The following is a 24,753-nucleotide window of genomic DNA, read 5'->3' on the forward strand; positions in this document are numbered from 1 at the left end:
TCGACGCCGCGCGTCGCCATGCCTCCCTCGGCGCCGCGCAGGCGAGGCGAGTTGCAGCAGTGCGCAGCTACGCACTCTCCGGGGGTCCTTCCCCGCTCTTTTTGTTTTAATTTACCGCGCGCGGACGCGATTGCTTAATTAGGCGCAGCGCCGTTTTTTTTTTCTAAAATGCACCGAATTTTGTGACAGTCGCCTTGGCCCCACTCAAGCACTGGGCAAAAGTGCTTGACAATTAATCGGTTGAAAAGTCTGATGTGACATACCTTCATATTTCAGCAACCAGCTCATGGCTTCAGCTTGACTCTTCATCACAATCGGTTTTCCAAAAATGCACTTTTGAGATAAACTGGCAACATTGAGAAACATGCCACTCTACCAAGCTGACTTGAGAATGGCTGAAGCTTATTTTCTATGTGTCTAAGGACCATATGACATTTAACATTTTGCCCCAGCCTAAAGCTGGAGAAATGCTCACAGATCTGCCCTGCTACACACTGTAGCTTTCAAAGCGTGGACAAGAGCAACATACCCTATGAACGCGATTGTAAGTCGACCCCCATACCGCGTCAGGAAAAAAAAAAAACTTGGAGGTCGCATAAGCTTCCCCTTTAATAGATAGAAGAACGCGATACCATTATCAAGCCGCTTACTGTCAGCTGATCGGCAGCTGCGCGTGGTCATATGCCCGTGGGCACGTTTCAAAACGAAAATTTAGCCACTGTACTCGATCGTACGTATCGCAGAGGAAAGTTAATTGTCGCTTTGCCGTCGACGCCGGTGTACATTTCAGATCAGTACTGCTTGTGCTCTCCCTCCCTGGAGCTGGAACCAGTCGGCCGTGGCGTCTTGGTGTGCGCGTGCTGCAAGACTCGCGTTCACGTGCGATTCTGGCGCGTCTTTAAGTGGCGCCATCGTACTCACTAGCGCTGCCATCGTGATCCTTGCATGCCGCTGTCCCACAGCACTGTCGTCGTCGTACAGCGAAATCCTGCACTTCGCAAACAGCCGCGCACCATGACATCTCGTGGAACAGCTTTTCGAAAATTTTGACTCGCTGCATGCAGCCGCTACATTTGTATCACCCATTCCAATGCATATAAACTTGCGTCCCCGCGCGCAGTTCGTTTCTTCGGCGCAAAGAATGACAGTCATCTTGAATGTAGCGAGCGCCGGAAGCTTAATTACCGGGCCCGGAGCACAAGTGATGATTGAAATTGACGAAGCACTACGTACATTAAAAAATCGCAGGTGGTTTACATTCGGTTAAACCTAGTACACGCGATAGCGATCCACGGGTGGTTAAACGGGTTCACTTTAGTTTGTTCAACCCCTCGTTTGAGTAGAGCCTCGCTGCTGACCCGCGCTACAACTTCGGGGTCCGTCAACGTGGCTTTGCGTAGCCTGTACTGTACTGAGTACGTGCGTTTGACATTCCGCCTCGACTCATCGCACATCTGACTAGGGAGCGCTTCGCACATCCTGTTTGTATGCGGCCGAGCATACACCGTGCGTGACGTCACAGCTAAGCATGCGCAGTAGAGGGCTGTGCCAGACACTGCGAAATCGGCTTTACATGGCGTAGTGAAGCGATCACTTCACGACTAATAAAACGTAGCCTGCGTGCAGTCGTCAGAGCCAAAGATGAAACTAGACACGAGCAACGTCGGCTCTTCCGTCAGCTAACGACACTCCCCGGCACCACTGCCGTTCCGAGTGGCGGTGCCGCCGCGATTGGAGCAGCGATTATCCAAGTATCGGCACTCCCTTGAGCACCGAGTGTGCAGCTGAGAGTAAAAAAAAAAATGAAAGCTTATCGCTGCCGCTTATCATCAGCTGCAATCGGCGATGGCGATGGGGGTGTAGGTTCGAGGCTTATCGGCAGCAGCTGTTGGCTGCCCTGCGCGGGGAAGGGGTGCAGGTTCTGGGCGCACCGACAGAGCAGCTGCTGAAGACCAGCATCAAGAGCAATATGAAGGACCTGAGCAGCAAAAATGCAACCATGCTGTAGCATCCCAGATACCTCGTTTTTTTCGGCTTTATGGTGCCATGCTTATGATTGTAAGTGGACCCCCCCTTCTGATTTTCAAATTTACCAAAGTAGGTCGATCTTCAATCGTGTAAATATGGTAGACATGCTGTGCACTCTTTTAAACAGGTTTGTTCTGCACTTTCATTCCACAGAGGTTACCACTGCTTGATGCAAATGGTTGCTGTACATAAGTTATTGCTTGGCTAGTCATGCATGCGTGTAGCTATACAGCCCTTCCAATCAATTGGAAAAAATCTGTTCTACATCCAGACTGCACACCAAGTGATGTCAATAGCTCAAGGTACAAGATACTTATCTGCAAGCCACACTCAATGCACCAGCTTCTTCCTGGATTTGGAAACACTTTGCTATTGTACGGTGTGTAGTGTGTGAAAAGAATTCGCCAAAGCCACAATTCAAGGTTTTTAAACATATCTTTAATCATTATAATACACTCGTGCAACCGCCACATTCAACATGACTGCAATGCGCTGCAGCGGCTACAAGACGTGCTCTTACAGAAAAAAACAGAAGGCTTGCAACACTTGCACCAAACAACACCAACAACTTTTCTCTTTTTTTTTTCCAGTCTTTTCCACCAACACTTTTCTGTGACCATGGCTGCTCTGGTGGAAAGAGAAGCACCCGTTCCGAGCCATGGGGGAATGAGGAGGAACTGTCTGGGGACTGCGGTCGCACGCTCGACATTCAAAAACATGGCTTTTACTGCTCATCATCTTCCCTGGCGCTATTATAGGCTACGGTGAAAGACCTCGAGAAAAATTTATTGCTACCTACATAATGGATACAGGAAATGTGCAACAAAAAAATACAAGAACATTCCACACGTAAGCAGCACAATAAAATTGAAACAAAAACTTGTCTCTGGACATAACAGGAGTTAAATAATACCAGCAGAAAGCAGAAGCAAAATAGAAAAATTACATTAAAGAAAAAAAAAATGAGTGAGGTGTCAAGCTTCCAGGAATTGGACAGGAAAGAAAAAAAAATGGAAGAAAGGTTTTCTAAAGAGACTGAGGTAAGCACGACTGGGATCACATGGGCAGTTTGCAGTATGCAGCGGCACGACAGATGAGACCCCTCCTAGCTCACATCAAGGATGGTTACGCTTCCTTCATCGAAGATCAAGGATGCTTAACTGGCAGAGCATAGCTAATGATGCGGGGCGTCATTTTCAGCAACGCTGTGCGAGCGGCAATCAGACACCTCCGCCCGCTAATCGAAAACACTTGCCACAGGTTGGGGCTCCTAAAGACTTTTTTGTTACGAAGACTACAGTGGAGCCTTTGATAATGCATCGGGCTTCTTAGAGTCCCGATGTACCACTGAGGCTAAACCTCAGACTTGTCCCCTCCCATTACCTGTCATAAAACCCCCAAGAGAACAGTAAAGTCACCAGGCAATCTATAGAGCACTGTAGGCCCGTTTCCCCTCCTTTAAAATTCGAATCTCATAAACAGCACACTTTCAACAAGTGCTCACATGAGTCTTTCAACAGGTGCACAATTTGATCAGTGGAATATACAAATATAAACAATAGTGGCTCAAACAACGCAAGTTATTACAAACTTGCCACTGAAATAAAGCTTTCTTTTTCTGCAACATATTTGTGCAAGATATCTTTACAGACTTGTTCTGTTTAAAAAGAAACTTACGCGGCACCTGGTAGACCTGTTTCCACAGCAACAACCAGGGGTGTTAACACATGGCAATGTGCACACATACACTGCACTATACCAGAATGCTCATGCACAAGAACATTTCCTCACTGCATTTGCTAGTAAAATGCACAGGCTCTTTTCAAGAACCAGTTATGTTTATCACACCTTTTGCAGACCGTTTCTATAGGCATTTCTATTGGCCGTTGGGAACACCTTTGCATAATGTTCTGCACACCACTTTCACATGGATCGATTACCTTGCCGCTGACAGTGGATGCTAAACGGTTCTCATTGTTTAGCGTATGGCAAAGCTCATTGTTTCCAAGAGTGTTTTGCTAACATTGTTGCCCGGACCGTCCTGCTTTAAACCAATTTTACAGTACACTTAGCCAAGTTAAGCCAATCAAAAAGAAATGCATAATATGCAGCACTACACCTTTGCTTTCAGACAATACCAATTTCAAGGCATTATCAGCCATGACAACTATTGAATCTCTCAAAAATATCTGAGTGAAACGGATAAAATTTTAAAAATTAATTTTTGAAAAATTTCCTATCGGCAGTTCCACAAGTCTCTCATTGCAATCATGATTTGAGTTTAAGAAATGCCCGCAGACCACATGGCACTTCTGAATGTCGAATTTACCACAAAAATTTACCGTTGATTACAATTATGAGCCTCAACTGAGAGCTCTCACAGGGGGCTTCAGAAATTCACATCACAAATGGTACTTTTACCTGAATGGTACCTCCACAATATGCAACACCGGGCTAAATCTGGGATGCTGCAATAAAGAGTTGACAGGAGCGACTCCTTCAAATGACTGGCTTTCAATTCTTTTTTTCTTTTCCTCTCACTTCTACACAGCGCAGTCGCAACCTGCAGACACAAAAAGGGGAGGCGGACCAGTCCGACGGTAGCAGTCATCGGCGGTAGAAGCGGCAGCAGGCAGCTCGACGCTTGCGGTTGGCGGGCAGTGGTGGGTGCCGACATGCACACACACAGCTTTGCCATTTCGGTCGCTCGCTGGCCTTACTTATCCGCGCCGGTCTCATCGCCCTTGACCTCGTGGGGTGCTGGCAGCTTCTCCCAGGTCGGCTCGACGCCCCAGATCTCACGTGCATACTCGCAGATGGTGCGGTCACTCGAGAACTTGCCCGAGGAGGCAATGTTGAGCAGTGCCATCTTGGTCCACTCTTCCTGATTGGTGTACATAGCTGACACCCGCTCCTGGCATTTGATGTACGACTCAAAGTCGGCCAGCAGCAAGAACCTGCATGTGACGGAGGGCAGCCACTGAGTGCGTACACATATGTCAAAGGGTCACTAACGAAAATAAGTTATGCCAGACTGATACATCACCTTTTGGGCACACTGTCAGTGCTTTTACTGCGTGAGAAAGTGACTGCCTCACAAGGCACACAAGGCAACATGGTTGCATTGCTCAGCACATTGGAAATGGAACCCCTGAGTTCCTCCCCATTAACACACCGTGAAACGTGGCAGGTGTCACGTCATTTTTACGACTTGCAACTCTCCAAGCTATTCAGCAAATCGGAGAAAAGATCAGAAGGCCCTTTGTTATAATATCTGTCAACAGAGGGCATGACCGCCAAGTGTGCACTATAAGACCAGTTTACTACCCTATGCGCTCTGAAGTGCCAGGATACCGTGGCGTCACCTCATTCGAAAGGAGTGCAAATGACCTGAGAGCTTGTGTTTGGCTTCTGAAATCACTTTACACAATGGCTTCAGCCAACTGGCCATGATGCAAAGTGCCACACGCTTTGCATTTTCGAATTGTGGTAGCACTCACCACACTGCTTTCCTATCACAACAGTATTTTCCACCTAAGTAGTGCAAGTGCATCTTAACATGATCCAAGACTAAATGTGATTTGCTTTATTATGGACATCTATGCGTACGAACAGTAATTTAAAACTCTCTCATCATGCAAATGTGAAAGTCCTTCATATCAGTAGCTGAGCATCATAACCACTGAGCGAGTAGTGCTAGATGGAGTGAGAAATGTGCTGGGAGAGCCTTGAGCATCTTGCCTCACAGCGAGTTTGTCTTCTATTAGACTCTTCACATGTTGTGGCTCTGGCCTGCCGCATACTTGTAGCAATCACAGCCCCACGCTGTGCCTCTGCTAAATCAATGGCCCTCTCCTGCAACACGACTGGTGTGCCATATCCCCACTGGCAGATTTAGCATAACTGCTGCTACACACTGCAGAGGCGCACAAGAAAGCACACCATAAAGCCATTTCAGGGCGTTATCTTGAGCTGCATTTCAAGGTGTTTGCCGCTGTTTTCCACGCCACACAGTGGTGCCCTCAACGCGCAGCGATACATCAGTGCAAGCACTAGTCTGCACCACTGTGCATAAAAGGCACCACAAAACCATGACACAACCAACGGCACAGCACTATTCCCCCTTTTCCCTCTTTTCCCCTTCATACTGCGCCGAAACCAATGACTCCACAGAACCAGGAAACACTCTGTTAATAGCCATCACCGCAAAAGAAATTCGTTAGGATTGCGAACCAAGGTCTCCCTCTCATACCACTTGCACCTGCGCAGTCACAGATGAATGAAAAACACACGCATGCATCCCAAAGGGCATGAGCAGTGGTGTGCAGACACTTACATGGTACGCAATTTAACTTAAAAAAAAAAACAGGCTAACAGGAATTAATGCATTTCAAATAAAGAAGCTAATATTGCCCTATCTCTTCTGTGATCCCAGTAACTGCTGCCCTGACTGCCCTTAAAGTGACTCACAGAAGTGACACTCAAGTGGAGACAGGTCAAAGGCCTACCTGTCGTGGTTGAGCAGCACATTGGTGAGGTCATGGAAGAGGTTGGGGTTGGACGGGCTGAAGAATCCACTGTTGATCTGGTCAATGGCCTTCTTTGCCTCAGGCAGCCGGTTATAGTAGTCCCAGGCATTGTAGCTGCAGAGAAAGAGTTCGTAATGACACTGAGCATTATGAGAGACAATAGGGGTTGTGCCTGACATGACCCTTTAGGGATGAATTCCCTTATGCACTGTAAAACTTCGTTCACACGTTGCTGGTTCATACACTTAAACTGTGCACAATAAAAATGTCCCGTAGGGTTGCATTATTTTTCTCCTCCGGTTAGTAAGTTCCCAGGTAAAAAAATTTTCCAACTATTTCTTTGAATATTTCTACAAATTATGGTCGCATAATACGTGTAGTGACCAACCGCACATGCCAGTGAGCCAAATTTGGATGCACGTGACATGAACAGCCGAAACGAAGCGACAGTCACCCACAATCATAGCTTTCCTGCAATGCCTAGGAGCAAAATGGCAAAGCACTATCATGGCTTTCCTGCAATTCCTAGGAGTAAAATGGCAAAGCACCCAGAAAATGTGTGCAAACATACGGGTGGACCGTTCCCACAAAAACGAGACACAAAGAGGAGAAACACAGCAGCTTCTTTGCAGTGCTTAAGAGCAAAGGGGAGAAGCATCTGGGAACTAAAACAATGTGCATACACATGAGCATGCCAGATCTGGGGTACACAGCATGAAAAGCAAGAATGCTGCGACGCCTTCCTCGAAATGCATTGGTGTCAGAAGGCAAAGCATCCAAAACCGTGAGGAAGATATTCCGGTTGCCTGTACCATTGTGGTCGAGGTACCGGATGTGCTGTGAAGTGTCTTTCGCGCTAAGGACAATGAAAATGCAGAATGAAATCTGCAATGACTAGAACAGGAGCTGTTCAGACAGTGTGTCCGAGAACTCCTGTGAAAGCGCTGCAGACAGCACAGGTTCCCCAATGGCAAGAGACGCTGAGCTCACCCTTTCTTCTTGAGATCTTCAACCTCCTCTTCGTTCATGCCAAAGATGAAGATATTCTCAGGCCCCATCTCTTCTCGCATCTCGACATTGGCACCGTCCAGTGTGCCAATGGTCAGTGCACCGTTCAGCTGCGATACAAAAATAAAAGCACCTCGCGTCACTGGTGCAGCAGCTGGAACTTCTTTAAAAAAGCACAAGTGCTCAAAATAATCTTGCGCTCAAGCTATCAAAATGCTACTATCATTCAGCTACTTTAACTGCGCTAGTTGGCACTCGCACATGGATCAGCAGCACCAGATTAACATCAAACTGACTACACACAGAAGGAAGAAAAAAAAAACGACAAAAATATTGTGGCATTGAGCAGCCATACTGCCTTAGCAAGGCCTTCTTGGAGCTGCAGAAAAACTCAATGCATGAGCCATTGCTTTGAACAGTAGTTTCCAAAATATCTGCTTCGAAGTGTTGTATCGTACATTACCACACATCAAAGTGCATCACACTCCAACACAGTTTAACTAGAAAGTGTACACGAAGAACTTTCTGGAAAAAAAGTTGAAGGGGCATTCACGTAATGCGACACGAGTTTCAGCATCAGCTGTATCGTAATGGGATACGGATTAAAGGCCGTATGACCCACTGTCATCAGTCACATGTGACCAACGGGTCACATGACAGCTGAAGCTACCCATGAGCAATGGGTCCCATGATGGGTTATGCAACTAGCGACAACGATTCATAACCGTGCTATGTGAGGACAATTCATGCGGATGGTGACCATGTAATCTTGAGATAGGGGGGGGGGGGGGGGGGGGGGGCGTTAGGATACCTGCCTAGAACAACTGATGCTGCATAGGACTGAAATTAAAGAACGAATAACACAGACCATGAATTTCATGTTTCCAGTGCCTGAGGCCTCTGTGCCAGCCGTGGAGATCTGCTCGCTGAGGTCGGCAGCTGGGATGATCTTCTCGGCCAGGCTGACACGGTAGTTCTCCAGGTAGAGTACCTTGAGCTTGTCGCCCACGACAGGGTCATGGTTCACTACGTTGCCCACCGCAATAATCAGCTTGATGATTTGCTTCGCTATGTGGTAGCCAGGTGCTGCCTGCAATTCAAGCGTTGGATGTGCCAGGATTAGTACAGGTTCCTTCAGGGAACACAAAGAGGATTATGTACATCCTGTATTCCCGACAAGAAAGTGGATATCAGTTATGTGCCTATTAAAAAGAGAATAAACTCAACTCCAGATTATTTCTTTAGAGCCCCTGAAGAATTATTTCTGCATTTATTTGAGATCGAAAGCCGAGATGCATGAAAATATTCGTAGGCATCACACCTTATGGACTCGCATTGGGTACTATGTGCAAAATAAATTGAACTGAATAACACATGCATTTTAGTGCCACTTTTGCAGATGCACTCATATGCATGTAAATGCAGCATTTTGCTGGAAAAAAACTGACACGCCCCAATGAGCCATCACAATCCAGTTGATGCTCACCTTGCCACCAACCATGATGGTTCGTGGCACAAATGGGGCGCTGGGGTCTGCCTTGATGCGGTTGTAGAGGGTGATTATGTGCAGGCAGTTGAGCAGCTGCCGCTTGTACTCGTGAATGCGCTTCACTTGCATGTCGAACATGGAGGCTGGGTTCAGCTTGAGGCCCGTCAGCTTGTTCAGGTACTCGCACAGGCGCATCTTGTTCTCCTGCTTGACCTTCTGCAGGTCGCGCAGGAACGCCTTGTCATTCACCAGCGGCTTCAGCTTGGTCAGCTGGTCCAGGTGGACGATCCAGTCCTCGCCAATCTTGTCGGCGATCAGGTCAGCCAGGCTTGGGTTGCAAAGCAGCAGCCAACGACGAGGTGTGATGCCGTTGGTCTTGTTGAGGAAGCGCTCGGGGTACATCTCGTAGAAGTCCCGGAACAGGTCCTTCTTGAGGATTTCCGAGTGGATGCGGGCCACGCCGTTGATCTTGTGTGAGCACACAATGGCCAGGTGGGCCATGTTGATGCGCTTCTCGCCCTCCTCTTCGACCATGGACATGCGCCTGAGACGGTCGTTGTCTCCGGGGAACTTCTTGGCCACCTCGCCCAGGAAGCGGGCGTTAACATCGTAGATGATCTGCAGGTGGCGCGGAAGCAAGTTCTGCAGCATGGCACATGGCCAACGCTCCAGGGCTTCAGGCAGCACCGTGTGGTTGGTGTAGGCGCACGTCCGAGTAGTCAGCTCCACAGCCTGACAGAAAAGGACAAAATACCTGTTCAGACATGGTCAGGACAAAGAAAGCATCACAAAATGCTAAATGTTGAGCTGATCTTATTTCGTGGAAAGAAGCATGAGAACAATTGTCCTAGATAGACCGTTGCATTTGATTTAACTCAGCGACAAAAGGCGGGCCGGAGCATTGCAGTCTTAGCACTAAACAAAAATACACAAACATGTGCATTGAATACACCAATGATACTTGCCACAAGAAAATGGAGAGTGAAACAGCAATGAAGCACGTGTACTTTCTTTGAAACAATGTATACCTTTTAAGTTCAGCTTTTCAAGCATGTTCGACACACATATGTAATACGTGGGCCTTGCACTCGGCAGCAAAGCACCACACCCACCAAGTTACCGCAGTGCGCAAAACAAATCTGAAATTTTACAAACACTACAAAGTTCATCTCTTCATCATAGGAACTAGGGCACCATAGTTCCTCACAAAGTGGAGCTGTATGTTTCTGTTGGTAGTTCCAGGCAAGCAGAATCACGAAATTCGGCACTGGACAAAACTCGCTGCTCAAAAAGTGCAGGTCAAGCTCAAACAAGCAGCCTATGAATGGGGAGCATTAGCACACACGAATGACTGACCGATGCCATTTGGTGCTTATGACTCCCACCCAAATAATTGGAAGCGACACTTAAGCTCCACTTTAAGTGTGTTGCAATAGTGTAATGGGCTAATTCCCACACATATGAAGAATTGGTCATTCTCCGCATTCATATAGCCCTGGGAGTCCTCACACCACTCCTGGTGCACAGTGGTGATGATGATTATGGATTTTTATGGCGCAAGAGCATCTATGGCCAAAGAGCGCCATAGCACAAGGCATTTTCGTCTACACAAGGTGGGGTCAAAGACCCACTTCCCAAGCATTTCACCCTAAATAAGCTGAGCACCAGACCAGGGGAAAGCTTGTACCCATTGTATCACCGGTGGGTACCTGGCGGCACTGGGGATCGAACCCCGCACCTCCTGCATGAGAGTGGTGCACAGTGGTGCAGCGATTAAGCAATATGCCACTGCCTTGGGACGGCAGGTGCTGCCATGGCCCACCGGTGGGCCTTGTGCAACCCAAGTTGCTCTCCCCGAGCGACCAATCAATCAACTGAATTGCCATCTACCACGGTGGGCAGTTTGCTCACAATCTGGTGGGCAGGTTGTGATATACATCAAAGCCATGTCACCTAGCTGGCCTACCTGCATCCTAGGTTGCTTCTCAAGGGATCTTTCGTGGATTTTTCGCTCATGGTCAACGCCGACGCCGGATTTTTTGCGACATGAGCTCCTTAACGCTCTGACGTTAATAACGGAGGAGGATCGCACCTTGTCGAAATCAACGCCCTCGATGTCGACGAGGATGCGGATGAGCTCGGGGATGGCGAGCGCAGGGTGCGTGTCGTTAAGCTGGATGGCCACCTTCTCTGGGATCTGGTCCATCTGCGTGCGGACAGCCGTTGTCTTGCCAAACTTGGATGCCTTGTAGCGACGCAGGATGTCCTGGAGTGTCGCAGCCACCATGAAGTACTCCTGCTTCAGCCGGAGCTCCTTGCCTTCAAACACCTGGACAGATAACCACAGGCCACATGATGCGAAAACTAGGAGTCCCGGACGAACTGAGGCACTGGATGGATGACAGCAATCATAGTGGCAGCAGATATGCAAGCAGAGACCAAGAAACCAGAACAATAAGCATTCCAGCAATGCCGATGCCATTTTGTAATGGGTGCTGTGGCTCCCATCACAACACAGGTGAAAAAGGTGGAAGGACTACAAGCACTAGATGTGAAATTCGTAATGTAACATTTCGTCATAAACGCATGCAAGAGAATTGTAGTTTAGTTTGGAGAACTAAGCCGAGCCTGACTAGCAAGTAGAGAGAGACCCTTTCCAAAGTTTTAGCACCATTTAAAAGGTACTAGTGGAAATTCCAGAATCCGCGAGAAAACAAGCACCAAACTTCAGTTAGGCTGGCAAGAATCGCCAGTATGCAGGTGTGTTAAGTTGAATGCCAGCTAGGATGGCTTCCCTGCATTACAGCAGTGTCGTGTGGAAAATGATCGATACACAGGGAAAAAAACCTTTGCTGTTTGCTGTTTGTACCACCACCTTGACAGCCGATGTAAATGCACTATAACTAAGGCCCCCTGTTAACCCATGATTCCGTGAAAAATCACGGATTTCAGCATTTTTCATGAAACTCAAGTGTTAGCAAGCGCATCCTCTTTTTTGTTGTCATTGCAGCTACGGAAAACAGTAATAATGACAGTTATGATTGGAAAATGACTATTTTGCCTTATTTGCATGGATATAATGTGATGGGGCAGTTTTTTAGAACTCTGGAGAATATTAAAAGAAATATTAGAACTGTAATGCAGTCTCGAACTGTTCAGCCACAGCAGAGGGCCTGCCAATAAACACAGACGGCAAGTTGAAATAAAACGAAACAAGCTTTAAAAGTTATTTCTCTTCATGTGCACTGAGTAAAGGAAGCAAAGGAATTTTTGCAAGATAAATTGTGAGAGTCTGATGGACACAGCATGCTCTACGCAATTTTGCATAGAGCATTCTGTGTTAATACCAGCATGCTGCCGTCAATACCAACCAGTGGGCAGCTACTACGGATACTGGTTAGAATAAGTGATTGATGCATTGCACACCCATCATGTTCGTGCATTCACTGCTTCACAGAAATGCTGGCGCAAACTCAACCTCATGAAGCACACACCCTAGCAATGAACCTCTCCTGTACCCCAAGTGACAGCAGAAAATTTAAAGAATAAATCGGTGCTTGCAGTCACCACATCCTTGCTCTGTTTTACGACCGCCACAAAGGCGGCCTAAGAATAGCACCAGAATATGAATATCGTGCTGCTGAAACAAGATATACTCAGCCCAGGGCCGAGGAATGGCCACAACTAACACTGTCCAAGATCACAGGCAAGTCTTACATTGTCGTTGGGGTAGAGCACCCGGGAGATGTTCTCTGCCAAGTTTCGGTCAAGAACGGCCTGAATGTAGTCTCCGTTGTTGACTGCAGAGAATATAGCACAGCCACAGACATGTCACCAATGCAGAGCAAGCAGCAACACCAGGGGGCAGTCTAAGATACACTAACGGTGCATACCAATCGGCATTCCAGGGCATCGCTTGTGGGGACTCGCCTTACTATGTCCCCTTGGTTTGTTTCCCCACAATGAGCCCTTGCTAGCTGCCTTAGCTAACAAGGGAGGGCGCCTGTGTCATGGTGACACTAACGCCAGAAACGGCGCAATAGCTGCAAGTGTGAGGAAGCAGATGTTTCGCTCTTTGGCCTCTGGAACTCGTCGTGTGTGGATGTTTCAGTGGGGCACTTCACTATCTGCCAGCGGGGCAAGGCCTCGCGGAAAAATTTTCCATGGGCTCGTCCCGTCCATCCTAGAGTTTCGCCCCTACCCTTGAGTGTCCTAGAGTTTCACCCCTGCTCTAGCATGCACAATCACAGGGTGAGGTCGGTGGTTTGGAAGGTCAGGCATGGTTAAGTGGGTAAAATGCATTTATCCCTTATTTCAAACCCCACACGCTCTGCAGCTATGAAGGGACAAAAATATCTGCCATGGTGTCAGAAAATCCAAATAGAAAAATCGGGACAAAAGACATGCTATGTGGGGCAAGGCAATCCACCACAAAGTGAGTTGCTCCAGATCAGGCAATCCACCACAAAGTGAGTTGCTCCAGATCAACTGGAACTCAGCAAAAGAATCTAAATTACCCATTGTAACCAGAATTTAAGTTCACAGAGCAAGGAAACGTGCTCCAGATCACAATTTGAAACACAGCCTAGTTGGCATATTTCGTAAGTACACAGGCTTGCTCCCAACAGCAACACAACACTCGCATGTCACTCGTTCAATACAAGCCGCTTTGCTTTGCACAAAATGTGTGCAGAACATGTGGCATGTGCTGCACAAAATGTGTACAGAACATGCAGCATGTGCTATCTGTTTCAGCAGCCTGCCTCTTGTAAAACAAAACAGCAGGTAAAGACTAAGCTTTATTAAACTAAAAGAGCACAGAAGTAATCGTGAAACAGAAGAAGGTTAAAAGTAGTCACAAGCATGGTTAAGTAATATCAATGAAGACATAAATGAGGGAAACCTAGAAAACATCGGTATTACACTGTGGTCATCCTTCAACTGCCACAAAAAAAAAAAAAAACAGTAGCTATAACTGGTGACCATGCTTAACTACGGAAGGATAAAATGTGTTCTGCTCAGATTGCATTGAAAAGCAAACATTTTTAGTGGATGTGACCACAATCAAACGTCACGACTACAAGCTGAAGACGACACTCACAGAAGCGGAGATTGAAGTTGATGGGAGACTTGCACGACCATAGTCGCATCGTGTTGACTACGTTGTTGCGGAACCCTGGAATCGGGTTGTCGTATGGCATGGCAAACACCACCTGAAAATTGATCCGCGTGATCACACTGCTTCCAATAGCCTAATTGCGAAATGCCAAATGCACTCAAATTGATTGGCATCTAGTAAACGTCTGCCTAAAGAAAAGTAAGAAATGACTGATCTTAATATCACAACTCCAAGCGTTGTTCAGAATCCCTCTTTCCAGATCATTAAGCCTGCCTAATGACAGAACAGATATGAAACTTGCCAACAGTCACTGAAACCAAGGAAAGCATAGAATTTTTTTTAAATTTATGGTATTGATTTTTAAGATTATTCTAGTGTAACCATCTTTTACCTGAAGGAAAATTGATTAGAAAGTACATAAGAAAGAACAACCACATGCTGCCGATGGGATCCGAAATCCAAAACCAAGACTCTGCATGTCACGTGTGGTGCTCTACCAACTGAGCTACAGCGGCAGCTGTCAGTCTTATACTTCCGAGGGCATTTATGTTGAACGTAATCTAATCTTGACAGTGTTCAGCAATGCCACGATCAACCTTAGTGGTAGACGTAGGAACGTTCTGTTCTACCGCATGTGTCACTTAGAGCAGGATTAAAGGTTGAGGGAGGCAGCTGTGCAAGAGCCCTCTTGTGCTTCCTATGGCATCAACACTGCCAGAACTGAGGCCCTTGTTAAGCTAATAAGCAGCTAATAAGAAAGTGTCATAATCTACTCACTCGTATGCATCTAGCCCTCTCCCCACATGAGTTTCCCTCGCACATTTCTCCTATCTGTGGTCAAAGTAGACTAGCAGCTACGCCGCGAAATTGAGTGATGTCACACTTAACAGCTCTCGCTGTAAAAAAAAAAAGAGCGAACATTACCTGAGTGTCGACCCACTTGAAGCCCTTGTCGGTCTTCTCGACGCGGCCGTAGAAGTTGATGGGAATCATGTACTCGGGGCGAGCCTTTTCCCATGGGTTGCCAAAGCGAAGCCAGTCATCCGGCACTTCAGTCTGCGAGGTGCACAACACCACACACAAGCTTGCACACAAGGCTACCAGCGAAAATGTAACTTACATTCAGTTCATAGATCTTGTTCACAAGGCATTGAATTCTGAAAGCACAGGTAAAGGCAAAGGATGACACAACTAGCCCAACAGACAACTTTGTTGTTCACAAACCTAGTCTATCCTAATCTAGATCCACAGGCCTAGTAATATAATAATGCCAATAAGACATTTTACGTACTACACCAGCTACTCTTAGTGTATTGTGCAAAAAAAAAAAAATTAAGCAGAATAGCTAATACAAAGCCCACTTCAAAGATTAATAAGCATCTTATCTGCAAAAAGGACAGGCATGCACTGTCAACATTATGCTTTTGTAAGACAGCACAACTGGATGTGTTGTGCCTTCTCATCTCATTTCAATAACTTTCTTTACAGTGTCATAAATAAACTGGCAGAAGTGTACAGCCTCATTATACAAAATTTTTAGTGCCTTAACTATAGAGTAGATTGAAAATTTTAATGTTTTATTAAGAGGACACTATTCCATATGATGTGACCATCTTTTTTTTTTATTTCTAAGCCTTTCACTAGGCAAGCAAAAAATGGTGAAAGACAAACTGTGAATCCTAATGATCTGCATCAACACAATGTGCATTCATCGTTGCTATATTCTCTCCAAAAAACTTCCTTGCAAAAAGACACTAGGAGGACAACCTTTGAGAGTTTTTTCTTTCATGCTTTGCGAATGTAAGCCTTGTAAAGGTCATTTCTCCAGAGATAATAAACACAGGCGTCGGAAACTTAAGGGCTAAACTGTGCAATACAGGAAATCTGAGAGACAATATGCACATTTCCACTCACACTAAAAGCAGTACAGTACAAGCTAAGCTTCAAATGTTTAAACTGTCAACAGCAAGAGGCTGAATTCACATCAAACTATATGTATATGTATGCTGCCACATGTGCTATGGGATACCAAGACATAGGAAATACATATTCAAAGCATGTCTCTAACATTGCATTTAATATTAAAAAACTAAGCAAAAATGGACTCGGCAGCATTGGATTTTAGACCTGGCTTCTTTCCATTAGCAATTGCAATAGCACAACTGACCACAAGCTTGAGTGGCTGGCTTCACCTTATGTTGTTTGGACATTTTTTTAATATAATGATTGAGCTAGGTACAGAAAATGAGCTAATTGAGCCACCGAGACTCTATGCAATCTCCAGATTTTATTGCAAGAGCAGTGTGAAGTTGCAAGAACTAAGGATTCGATTATATCTCTAATATAGCAGTTTTAAGCGGCTAAACTTTCAGCCCTTAACCTTCTAATGGTCAGCACTGCTGAGAAGCAACAGCTGAGAGACTTTTCCTGCATACTGCAACAGTTTCGGTTGTTCTGTTCCCATCTGATGTAAGGCTACTTCATAACATAAAAAAAACACAAGGTTGCTCTCACTTCCTTTTGTTAAAAAAAAGATGCACTTAATGAGGTTACCTGAACACCTGTCACAGGTTAGCAACAAAGGTGAGTGACAAGTGTTTGCTAGCATGGCACCAGGTCATTGTACACCCACAAACACCTTGTTTCAATTAGTACAGAAGAAAAGCTAATATTGCATCTACAGAGACTACGTGGCAAAGAACACCTCAGGGGAAACTCATTCTGCAGCTGAAAATAAAGCTATTTTTTTTTTTTCGAACACTATATTTGTTTCTCTATGCACTGCAAAACCACTGCCAAAGTTTTCAGCTGTTTGAATAGAGATAAAATCCTGGAATCAACTTACCCAGCAAAAGCTGGACCAGGTCTAATCGAACCCTGTGTGTTGCTCCTAACACTGGAGAAGCGAGACTTTTAAGCATAAGCAAGGCATTATTATGCTTCAGGCAGCTCTCATCAACCAGATGCAGAGACCCTCACCTGCTCGCCATTGGTGATCTTTTGTGTGAAGATGCCATACTCGTAGCGGATGCCGTAGCCGTAGGCTGCCAGGCCCAGGGTGGCCATGGAGTCTAGGAAACAGGCAGCCAGCCGACCCAGGCCACCATTGCCCAGACCAGCATCCTCCTCTATCTCTTCCAGCTCTTCAATGTCCAGGCCCATCTGCAACAGCCAATCACTATACCGATCACTATGCATTTTAAATAGATTTGACACTCACTTTTGCATTTTTCAATCCATGCAACCAGCAGAAAAAAAATTACAGGATTGCACTAGTCTGCTTATGAGCAGAAATGCAAAAGCCTTTCCCTTTCCTAACTCAATTTTTCATTTTTTTCTACCATTTTGTTTCCTTTTGTTGTTTGTTCTCTCACACACACACATTTTTTATTTTGTTTCTTTTATTTGTGTTTATTACTATTAATTTTATTTTTGCTTTTCATTTCATTACATATACGCTGTTTAAGAACTGTTGCTTAATGAACTTTTGCATTTTTATTTTATTTGCCATACAACTTATGACTGACAGTTCGCGCAGACAGCTTCAGTCAGTCTACAGCTCCAGTCAGTCTACAGCTCCAGTCAGTCTACAGCTCCAGTCAGTCTACAGCTCCAGTCAGTCTACAGCTCCAGTCAGTCTACAGCTCCAGTCAGTCTACAGCTCCAGTCAGTCTACAGCTCCAGTCAGTCTACAGCTCCAGTCAGTCTACAGCGCCAGTCAGTCTACAGCTCCAGTCAGTCTACAGCGCCAGTCAGTCTACAGCTCCAGTCAGTCTACAGCTCCAGTCAGTCTACAGCTCCAGTCAGTCTACAGCTCCAGTCAGTCTACAGCTCCAGTCAGTCTACAGCTCCAGTCAGTCTACAGCTCCAGTCAGTCTACAGCTCCAGTCAGTCTACAGCTCCAGTCAGTCTACAGCTCCAGTCAGTCTACAGCTCCAGTCAGTCTACAGCTCCAGTCAGTCTACAGCTCCAGTCAGTCTACAGCTCCAGTCAGTCTACAGCTCCAGTCAGTCTACAGCTCCAGTCAGTCTACAGCTCCAGTCAGTCTACAACTCCAGTCAGTCTACAACTCCAGTCAGTCTACAACTCCAGTCAGTCTACAACTCCAGTCAGTCTACAACTCCAGTCAGTCTACAACTCCAGTCAGTCTACAACTCCAGTCTATGCCACTCATGAGCCAAAAATGGCTTATGCCTTAAAAAAAAACACTAATTACGCATGTGCTGACTATTTCTGTCGATATATGTCAAGTGTTTGGGCATCCTGCAGGCCCTAGTGGTCCAAGCAGGAAGGGCTTTAGCCAGAATACAAAATATGCAACCAAAACAGCATTGCATTCACATTTCTGGAAAAAAAAATGAGTAAGAATGGAAAATGAAACAATACAATTCAATTACAAAGCCTGGGGACAAAAAAAATGGTCTGGGGAAGAGGGTTACACTTTCCTACCATTCTCAGGAAAAAGCTGTGCTAATATTGTTTTAGCAAGTACTGGTGGTAGAGAAAAATCATGTGTGTGGTATGTTCGTGTGTAAGCTGGCTATAAGCATGAATGCAAAGCTTATTTGGTCGTCCGTGAAAGGTATAGGTGACAAGAAACATGAGGCGATTAAAATTCCTGCATGCCTATGGTGCTTGAATATGATCTTGCTGCATTATTAAACAAGGAAAATCTAGCTGTCACTGTTAAAGAAAAATTAATCCGCCTGCTCCGCCCTGAACACGTTCAAGGTTGGCTAATGTCTTAGGTGCGAGGGCCCCATACTGTAACTGTGTGTTTTCAGGACAGGTAAATGAATAGTCTTGCTCTTACAGGACGCCTCAACAGCATTGTGGGTGAGGAGATGAGGAGAATGAGAATGAAATGCAGGTGCATATGGCACGTGGTCTAGGGTGTGCGTGCATAGGGTTGGGGTGCAGTGTTAATGACGGACACATAAACAGACTGTACAGTCGAACCCGGATATATCAAACCCAAAGGGGAATGCGAATTACTGGAACGTTTGATATATCTATAATTTTATATATATAAAAATAAGATAAGCTAACCTGTAACCTGAAAGTAAGAATACATCGCACCCATGCTGGTGATGCCCTTCTTGCCCTGACGTGCCACCTGCGAGTGTGTTGTCAGTGCACCATTCGCTAGGCATTGCTACACCTAACCTGCTTCGCATCAAAGTCGCAGCAGACTGTTGTTTGAAACTAGCCACTGCTTATCATAAGATGTCTAATCCTGTTGCCAGTACACTACGAATAGAATAACCAGTCACTGAAGTTAAGGTACAGTTGGTTTCCACAATGTTTTTGGCAGCAAAGAGTTAGGTTGGCTGCACTGCATGACAGCGATGTGGCGTGGAAAATTGCCACAGCAGATCAAAAGCCACCCTTAAGCACTCCTCACGTACACCTCGTCACCGCACTAGTACTGTCAGCAGCTGCCCAAGGCCACACAGCCAACCAATCTGTAATAAGGGAGGAATTACTCATTGGTATCCACCTAAGCGCAGCCATACGGCTACAAAGGAAAGCTAGACAGCTTTCTCAGAAACTTCGTAGTTCAAGAAAAATTCATCCTGGTCCTTGGGGGATTCCCCTCAACATTTGACCAGCCAACCAATCTTCAAGCACAAAAATATCGAACAGTGTCATTAGAAGATGCACCACTTACAAAAGAGTGGCGCCCATTTCAGTATATGAAATGTATGGCAAAATTAGGTTCAATATGCTGCACGACTTTCCTTTAAACGAAGATTTTCAAGGGAATAATAAGTGTGTCCAACAGAGCCAACAATTCGAAATATCCAGGTGTGACTCTAGTTAGGTCTGCGGACTGCGCAATTGGAATAAGAACCCGTGGCACTTGACGAACTGCACATGCAACAAAGATGACGCATCAGGCTGCATGACAGGTGGTCAAGGATTGCAACTTTATTCAGGGGTTGCTCGAATGGGACAAATAACTTCTGTATGCAAAAAAACACCTGCGCAGCTCCCCACCACTAACACGAGCATTTTATAGGAATGATATCTCCCTTCCCATGAACTGTATGCCGACAGTTTTGGCCATATTTTTATTTTTTGTTTGCTATCAGATGAAGGCCACTTGCATGACAAAGTTAGCACAGGTACACTGCTTTCACTTCTTTGCCAAGGGAAGGCAAAAGAATTGGCAGTACTTTTCTAAGCATGGCGCTTTCCAGCTGATTCAAGAAACTAACTTGTTTCGGAGATTTTTCTCCAATTGTTTATGCGCCTGTGTTGCACTGATCAACACTGCAAAAAGTTCACTTAATGTATGCTGCATGGCTCTGGTCTCAGCAAGTTCCCTCAAACACAGTTTCTTTATGGCACTGCAAAATCTAGAATAAGTGTGAGTGAAAAAACAAAATGAACCAAAAGAGAGTGTGTTCTGGGTTTTATGGCACATAAGCAACTAAGGCTATCATGTACCAAGCACGATTCTAAAACAGGCTGCTGTGTTGATGGACGACTAGTAGATGTTAGTTTGTTTATAACACTTCCTCCTCTTAGAAACCTAACAACTAGTGATAAGCCCACTATTGTGTTATCTCCTATCAGTAAGGTAGGGTAAGTAACAAAAACCCCATCCATTGGTTGTTGTCCTGACGAGTTATTTTCTCAGTGTGAGCTTAAGTGGTGCAGTTTTGTTTTTTAAATGTGCCTGCCAAAGGCTGCTGCAATGTTGCAGTAGTACGATTTCCAGATCACATGTCACATCAATGTTGTGGCATCTGCTTCTCAACCAGCTATGCCAGCCGCACTATAACTTGCCATACCAGTGCAAATTTATGTACTGCACCCTAAAGGACAGCTCTGGCGGTTTTTCGAGGTCATCATATTCTCGTGAAACTTATAGCGCAAATTCTGCTCTCATTGCTGATTACTTTTAGCAAATTTGCATGTCATGCGACACTTCATTCTGGTGCAAATTGATTTTAAAGTTCACCATTTCCGTGGCCTCAGTTCAGACGGTTTCTATGGGCAACACTGCATTTCAAAAGTCACAAACACCCCCAGACGTTAATATCCATTCCCCGTATCACTAACAAAGATTTGAGGCTTGTAGTAAATTCCAGCATTTTATGAAAAGACTCATCGTTTTCAGTTGCTATTTCAGTTCATTGTGAGTACCGAGTGTTTTCCAAGTAATGTTTGCGATGTCATTGCTGTGTCACGTAAGGTATCGTCCCTGACCGTGAACTTAGTTTCAATTTCAGTAAGCTGTTTTCGCTGTTTTCAAATGGTCCCACTCTGTACTTTGCAAAACGATTGCTGTGACAAGAGACTGCAGATAGAAAGAGAAATGACCACAAATTCAAAACAACAAAAAAAACCCGGAGTTTCCTTTTAGTTTGCTAAATACGACCCATTGAGCGAAAACCAAAATTAACTTCGTGGGGAAAAGAAAAAGCACAGGACAACTTGCAATCAAAACAAGCAAGTTATCTGAGTCATTGAATACTGTTTACTGCAAAAAATTACACTCTGCTGGCACAAGGCTAAGTGAATGCACATAATGGGAGCAGGTAAAACTGAAGCTGATAAGAGATCAGCCGAATTACTTATATGCAGGGATTAAGAATTAGCAGCTTTAGGTTTGGCTACTCCAAAACTGCACTCCTTGCAGAGACATTGACACCACAACTGCCAGATTACACTCGAAAAAGTCAGCACATTGCAGGCAAAAAAAAAAGAAATACGCAATTACAGCTCCTTCAGCGGCTGATAACTGGGGTCAACATCTCTTCTCTCATAAAAGGTGATAAAACAAGCTTCAAAAGCTCCCATGAGAAAAAAAGCAACAATGACCTGGAATGCACCCCCAGCGTCGCATTTTCTGCTTGTTTTAAGGGCCGGAGATGAGGGTACTTAACCAAAAAATTTATTGATGAAAGCACAATCACAAAATCTTCACGAAATATGCAGTATTTCTGCGTGCAGATTCTGAATATGTCGTAGAAGACCAGTCCTTGAGCACTGAGCAATATGTTACGTAATGTTTTTGCCACGAGATTTCTGCAGAAAAAAATTTTGCTGCAAGGAACTTGCTAAAATGCATGCCCCTGGATTTTCTTCATAAGAAATGCAATAAGAGTGAAGTTATTATCCTGCCTGCCACAGAAGTTGAGTTATAAAGTTTTGACTTCCACATTTCGGAAATCGGAAAGGAAGTTTCTTTTTTTTCCTGTTTCTGAAGTGGCAACTACAGCTCAAGTTCTATGATAGACATGATGTTAATTTTACCCTTTTTGCACTCGTTGACATGAGGAAAAACCACTGGAATATATTTTAGCAAGTTCCCTACAGAAAAATTCCAAGACAGCTCACAACTAAAAACATTACATAACACACTGCATAAGCACGCAAGGACTTTTACACAAAATTAAATGGCACATTTGGCATCAGCACACAAAAATACATATTCCATGAAGATTTCATAATTGTGACTTGTTTAAAAAAAATTTACGGACCAAGACACTCTTTCCTCCTTATAAGAGTATAGACATCCAACTTTTGGGCTCGCTTTTCCTTCTTTGTAATGATGCGCAAGGCATTATTATAGATGGATTAGCATCTGGTATCCTCCTATGACTGCTAAATAATTTATAATTGAATTTCTTTCTCGTGCTGTTTCGATTTCGGTTTCAACAGCCGAACAATGACTGCGACGCCAAAGTGTGGTTATAGATCGTGACGTGAAAAAACTGCTGCTTAGTCATTTTAATTCGCTACAATGCTAAAGCCAGTTTGCCTCAAGAGATGGAGCGACAACGAATGTACAAGCAGCGATTATATTGCAGTTTCTTCATGCCTCATGTGACCATAAGCGCACGTTAACATCACAGTCATCATTCGGCTGTTGAAACCGAAACAGCACGACAGAAACGAGCGATTATAAGTTATTTAGCTGTTATAGGCATATATACCACGCGGTGATTCATGCATAGTAGTGTCTTTCGTATCACTGTACAGAAGAAAACATGCCACCAAAATTAGGTGTGTGCTCCTGACTGCCCTGCCAAACCCGCAGCCCCGAGATTACGTTAACTGCTGGCTCTACGCATGAGGAAGAAAGGAGGAGGGGTCATCAATCTTGGTCCTGCTTTGTAAACTGACTACTGCACAGGACACCTCCTTTCCTTCCCTCCTAGCAGCTTATCTTCAAGTCCCTGAATGTTATCGACCCTAAAGGAAGCGCGGCTCGACTCTGGGGCATGCCAAAGGAGGCTGTTTTTACCAGCAGCGCGTCAAGGTCAGGCTGGCTCCGCTATCAGTTCATTATTGGAGAGCCTCTCCTCTGGGACTCATGCCCCTTATCACTGAGGCCTGCAGAGGGCCAACCTTGGAGGTGGTGAAGTGCATAAACAGCAGCCGGGCACATGCAGGAGGGGAAACAAAAATAAAGAAAAATATTGCATGCAAGTCTCGTCCAGGTACTACAGCCTCTCACTCAAGCATTTAAGAGTAATTTCCACATGGCACTGGCGACTGATTCACTTGCTGAAGTCATCCTGGTTTCTAATTTCAGTGAGGCTCTTGAAATAATATGTTCTATCTCCATTTTACCTCTGTACCTTAACTCTAGCTTTTGTTTTTCTTTTATCTTTTTCAAGCTTTTGAAATGCACCAGCATTTTTTTTTTGCTTTGATGCTTTCTTATACATTATAAATGGATTTCACTTGCTGTCACTGATTCTCGTTTTACTTACCCCTGCCCCTCCTGCAGGGACCAACTACGGACTGGAGCATGATATTCATTTCTTTTAAATCAGAATATGTGGGTAAAGATACTTAGGTTCAGCACCCTGTCAATTACACAGAAGCGTCCATACTCTGTCCAGCCGCATCATATACGTTGGCGTTTTGTTACGTAAGAACTTGCCCTAGTACATTTTGTACTGTGAAACAAACAAAAAACTATTTTCGTTAAAATAAACTATTACGAAAACAAAGTAAAGCAGAGTGGGACGCAAAGTCCAGAAAGAGGTTTCTTAGGCACCACAGCCTTCACGTACCTGGTAGAGGGCTTCATCACAGGCATTCTGAATGCCCAAGTTCACCATGGTGTTGGTGAGAGAGCGGCCCATGTAGTACTCCAGGGAGAGGTAGTACACCCGCTGAAAAAGGTAGAACAAGGTCAAAGTTCGTTAACCTAACGTCCGCAGCAAAAACAGTGCTCACTATTCTCACTGCTGTTAAACTCATCTTTAAAGTAATTGTGTGCTTTCCGCCTATATTTCTGTCTGTTCCTCGCAGATGCCATCGACCCTTACATACTATACAGAAAATGCATGCACACACAAGAAAAAACTACACAACTACACACACACTGAATTTTATTTGTGTGTGGTGCCCTTCTGAGTACATGAACACAAAGGACAGAAAAAAAAATGCCAGTCAGAAATAAGTCAGAACAAGAAATGAATGCCACTTTGGTGCTTTACCACCTGTGCAGTGAACGCCAGTGAATGCTTGCCCTGCCATTTTGCTCCTTGCCTGTACTCTTGGATTCTGCCCAAGTATGACCCATCAGCATGCTTTCACACCGACCACCT

General features: G+C 45.1%; 1 protein-coding gene across 1 annotated transcript in view; it reads right to left on the reverse strand.

The window, feature by feature from the left end:
• Window positions 1-2,444: 2,444 nt before the first annotated feature.
• Glyp (glycogen phosphorylase) overlaps window positions 2,445-24,753 on the reverse strand; it is a 28,952-nt gene continuing 6,643 nt past the window's right edge. Inside the window, exons 3-13 of the mRNA XM_077665424.1 lie at window positions 24,214-24,315; window positions 17,153-17,335; window positions 15,098-15,229; window positions 14,156-14,267; window positions 12,772-12,854; window positions 11,147-11,383; window positions 9,052-9,786; window positions 8,434-8,655; window positions 7,548-7,675; window positions 6,537-6,671; window positions 2,445-4,985 (exon numbers count right to left, since the gene is read on the reverse strand). Of these exons, the coding sequence (XP_077521550.1) occupies window positions 4,745-4,985; window positions 6,537-6,671; window positions 7,548-7,675; window positions 8,434-8,655; window positions 9,052-9,786; window positions 11,147-11,383; window positions 12,772-12,854; window positions 14,156-14,267; window positions 15,098-15,229; window positions 17,153-17,335; window positions 24,214-24,315 (2,310 nt within the window). The 3' untranslated portion in view covers window positions 2,445-4,744. The remainder of the gene's footprint in view (window positions 4,986-6,536; window positions 6,672-7,547; window positions 7,676-8,433; window positions 8,656-9,051; window positions 9,787-11,146; window positions 11,384-12,771; window positions 12,855-14,155; window positions 14,268-15,097; window positions 15,230-17,152; window positions 17,336-24,213; window positions 24,316-24,753) is intronic.

This window comes from Amblyomma americanum, chromosome 5 (assembly GCF_052857255.1).
Source record: "Amblyomma americanum isolate KBUSLIRL-KWMA chromosome 5, ASM5285725v1, whole genome shotgun sequence".
NCBI lineage: Eukaryota > Metazoa > Arthropoda > Arachnida > Ixodida > Ixodidae > Amblyomma > Amblyomma americanum.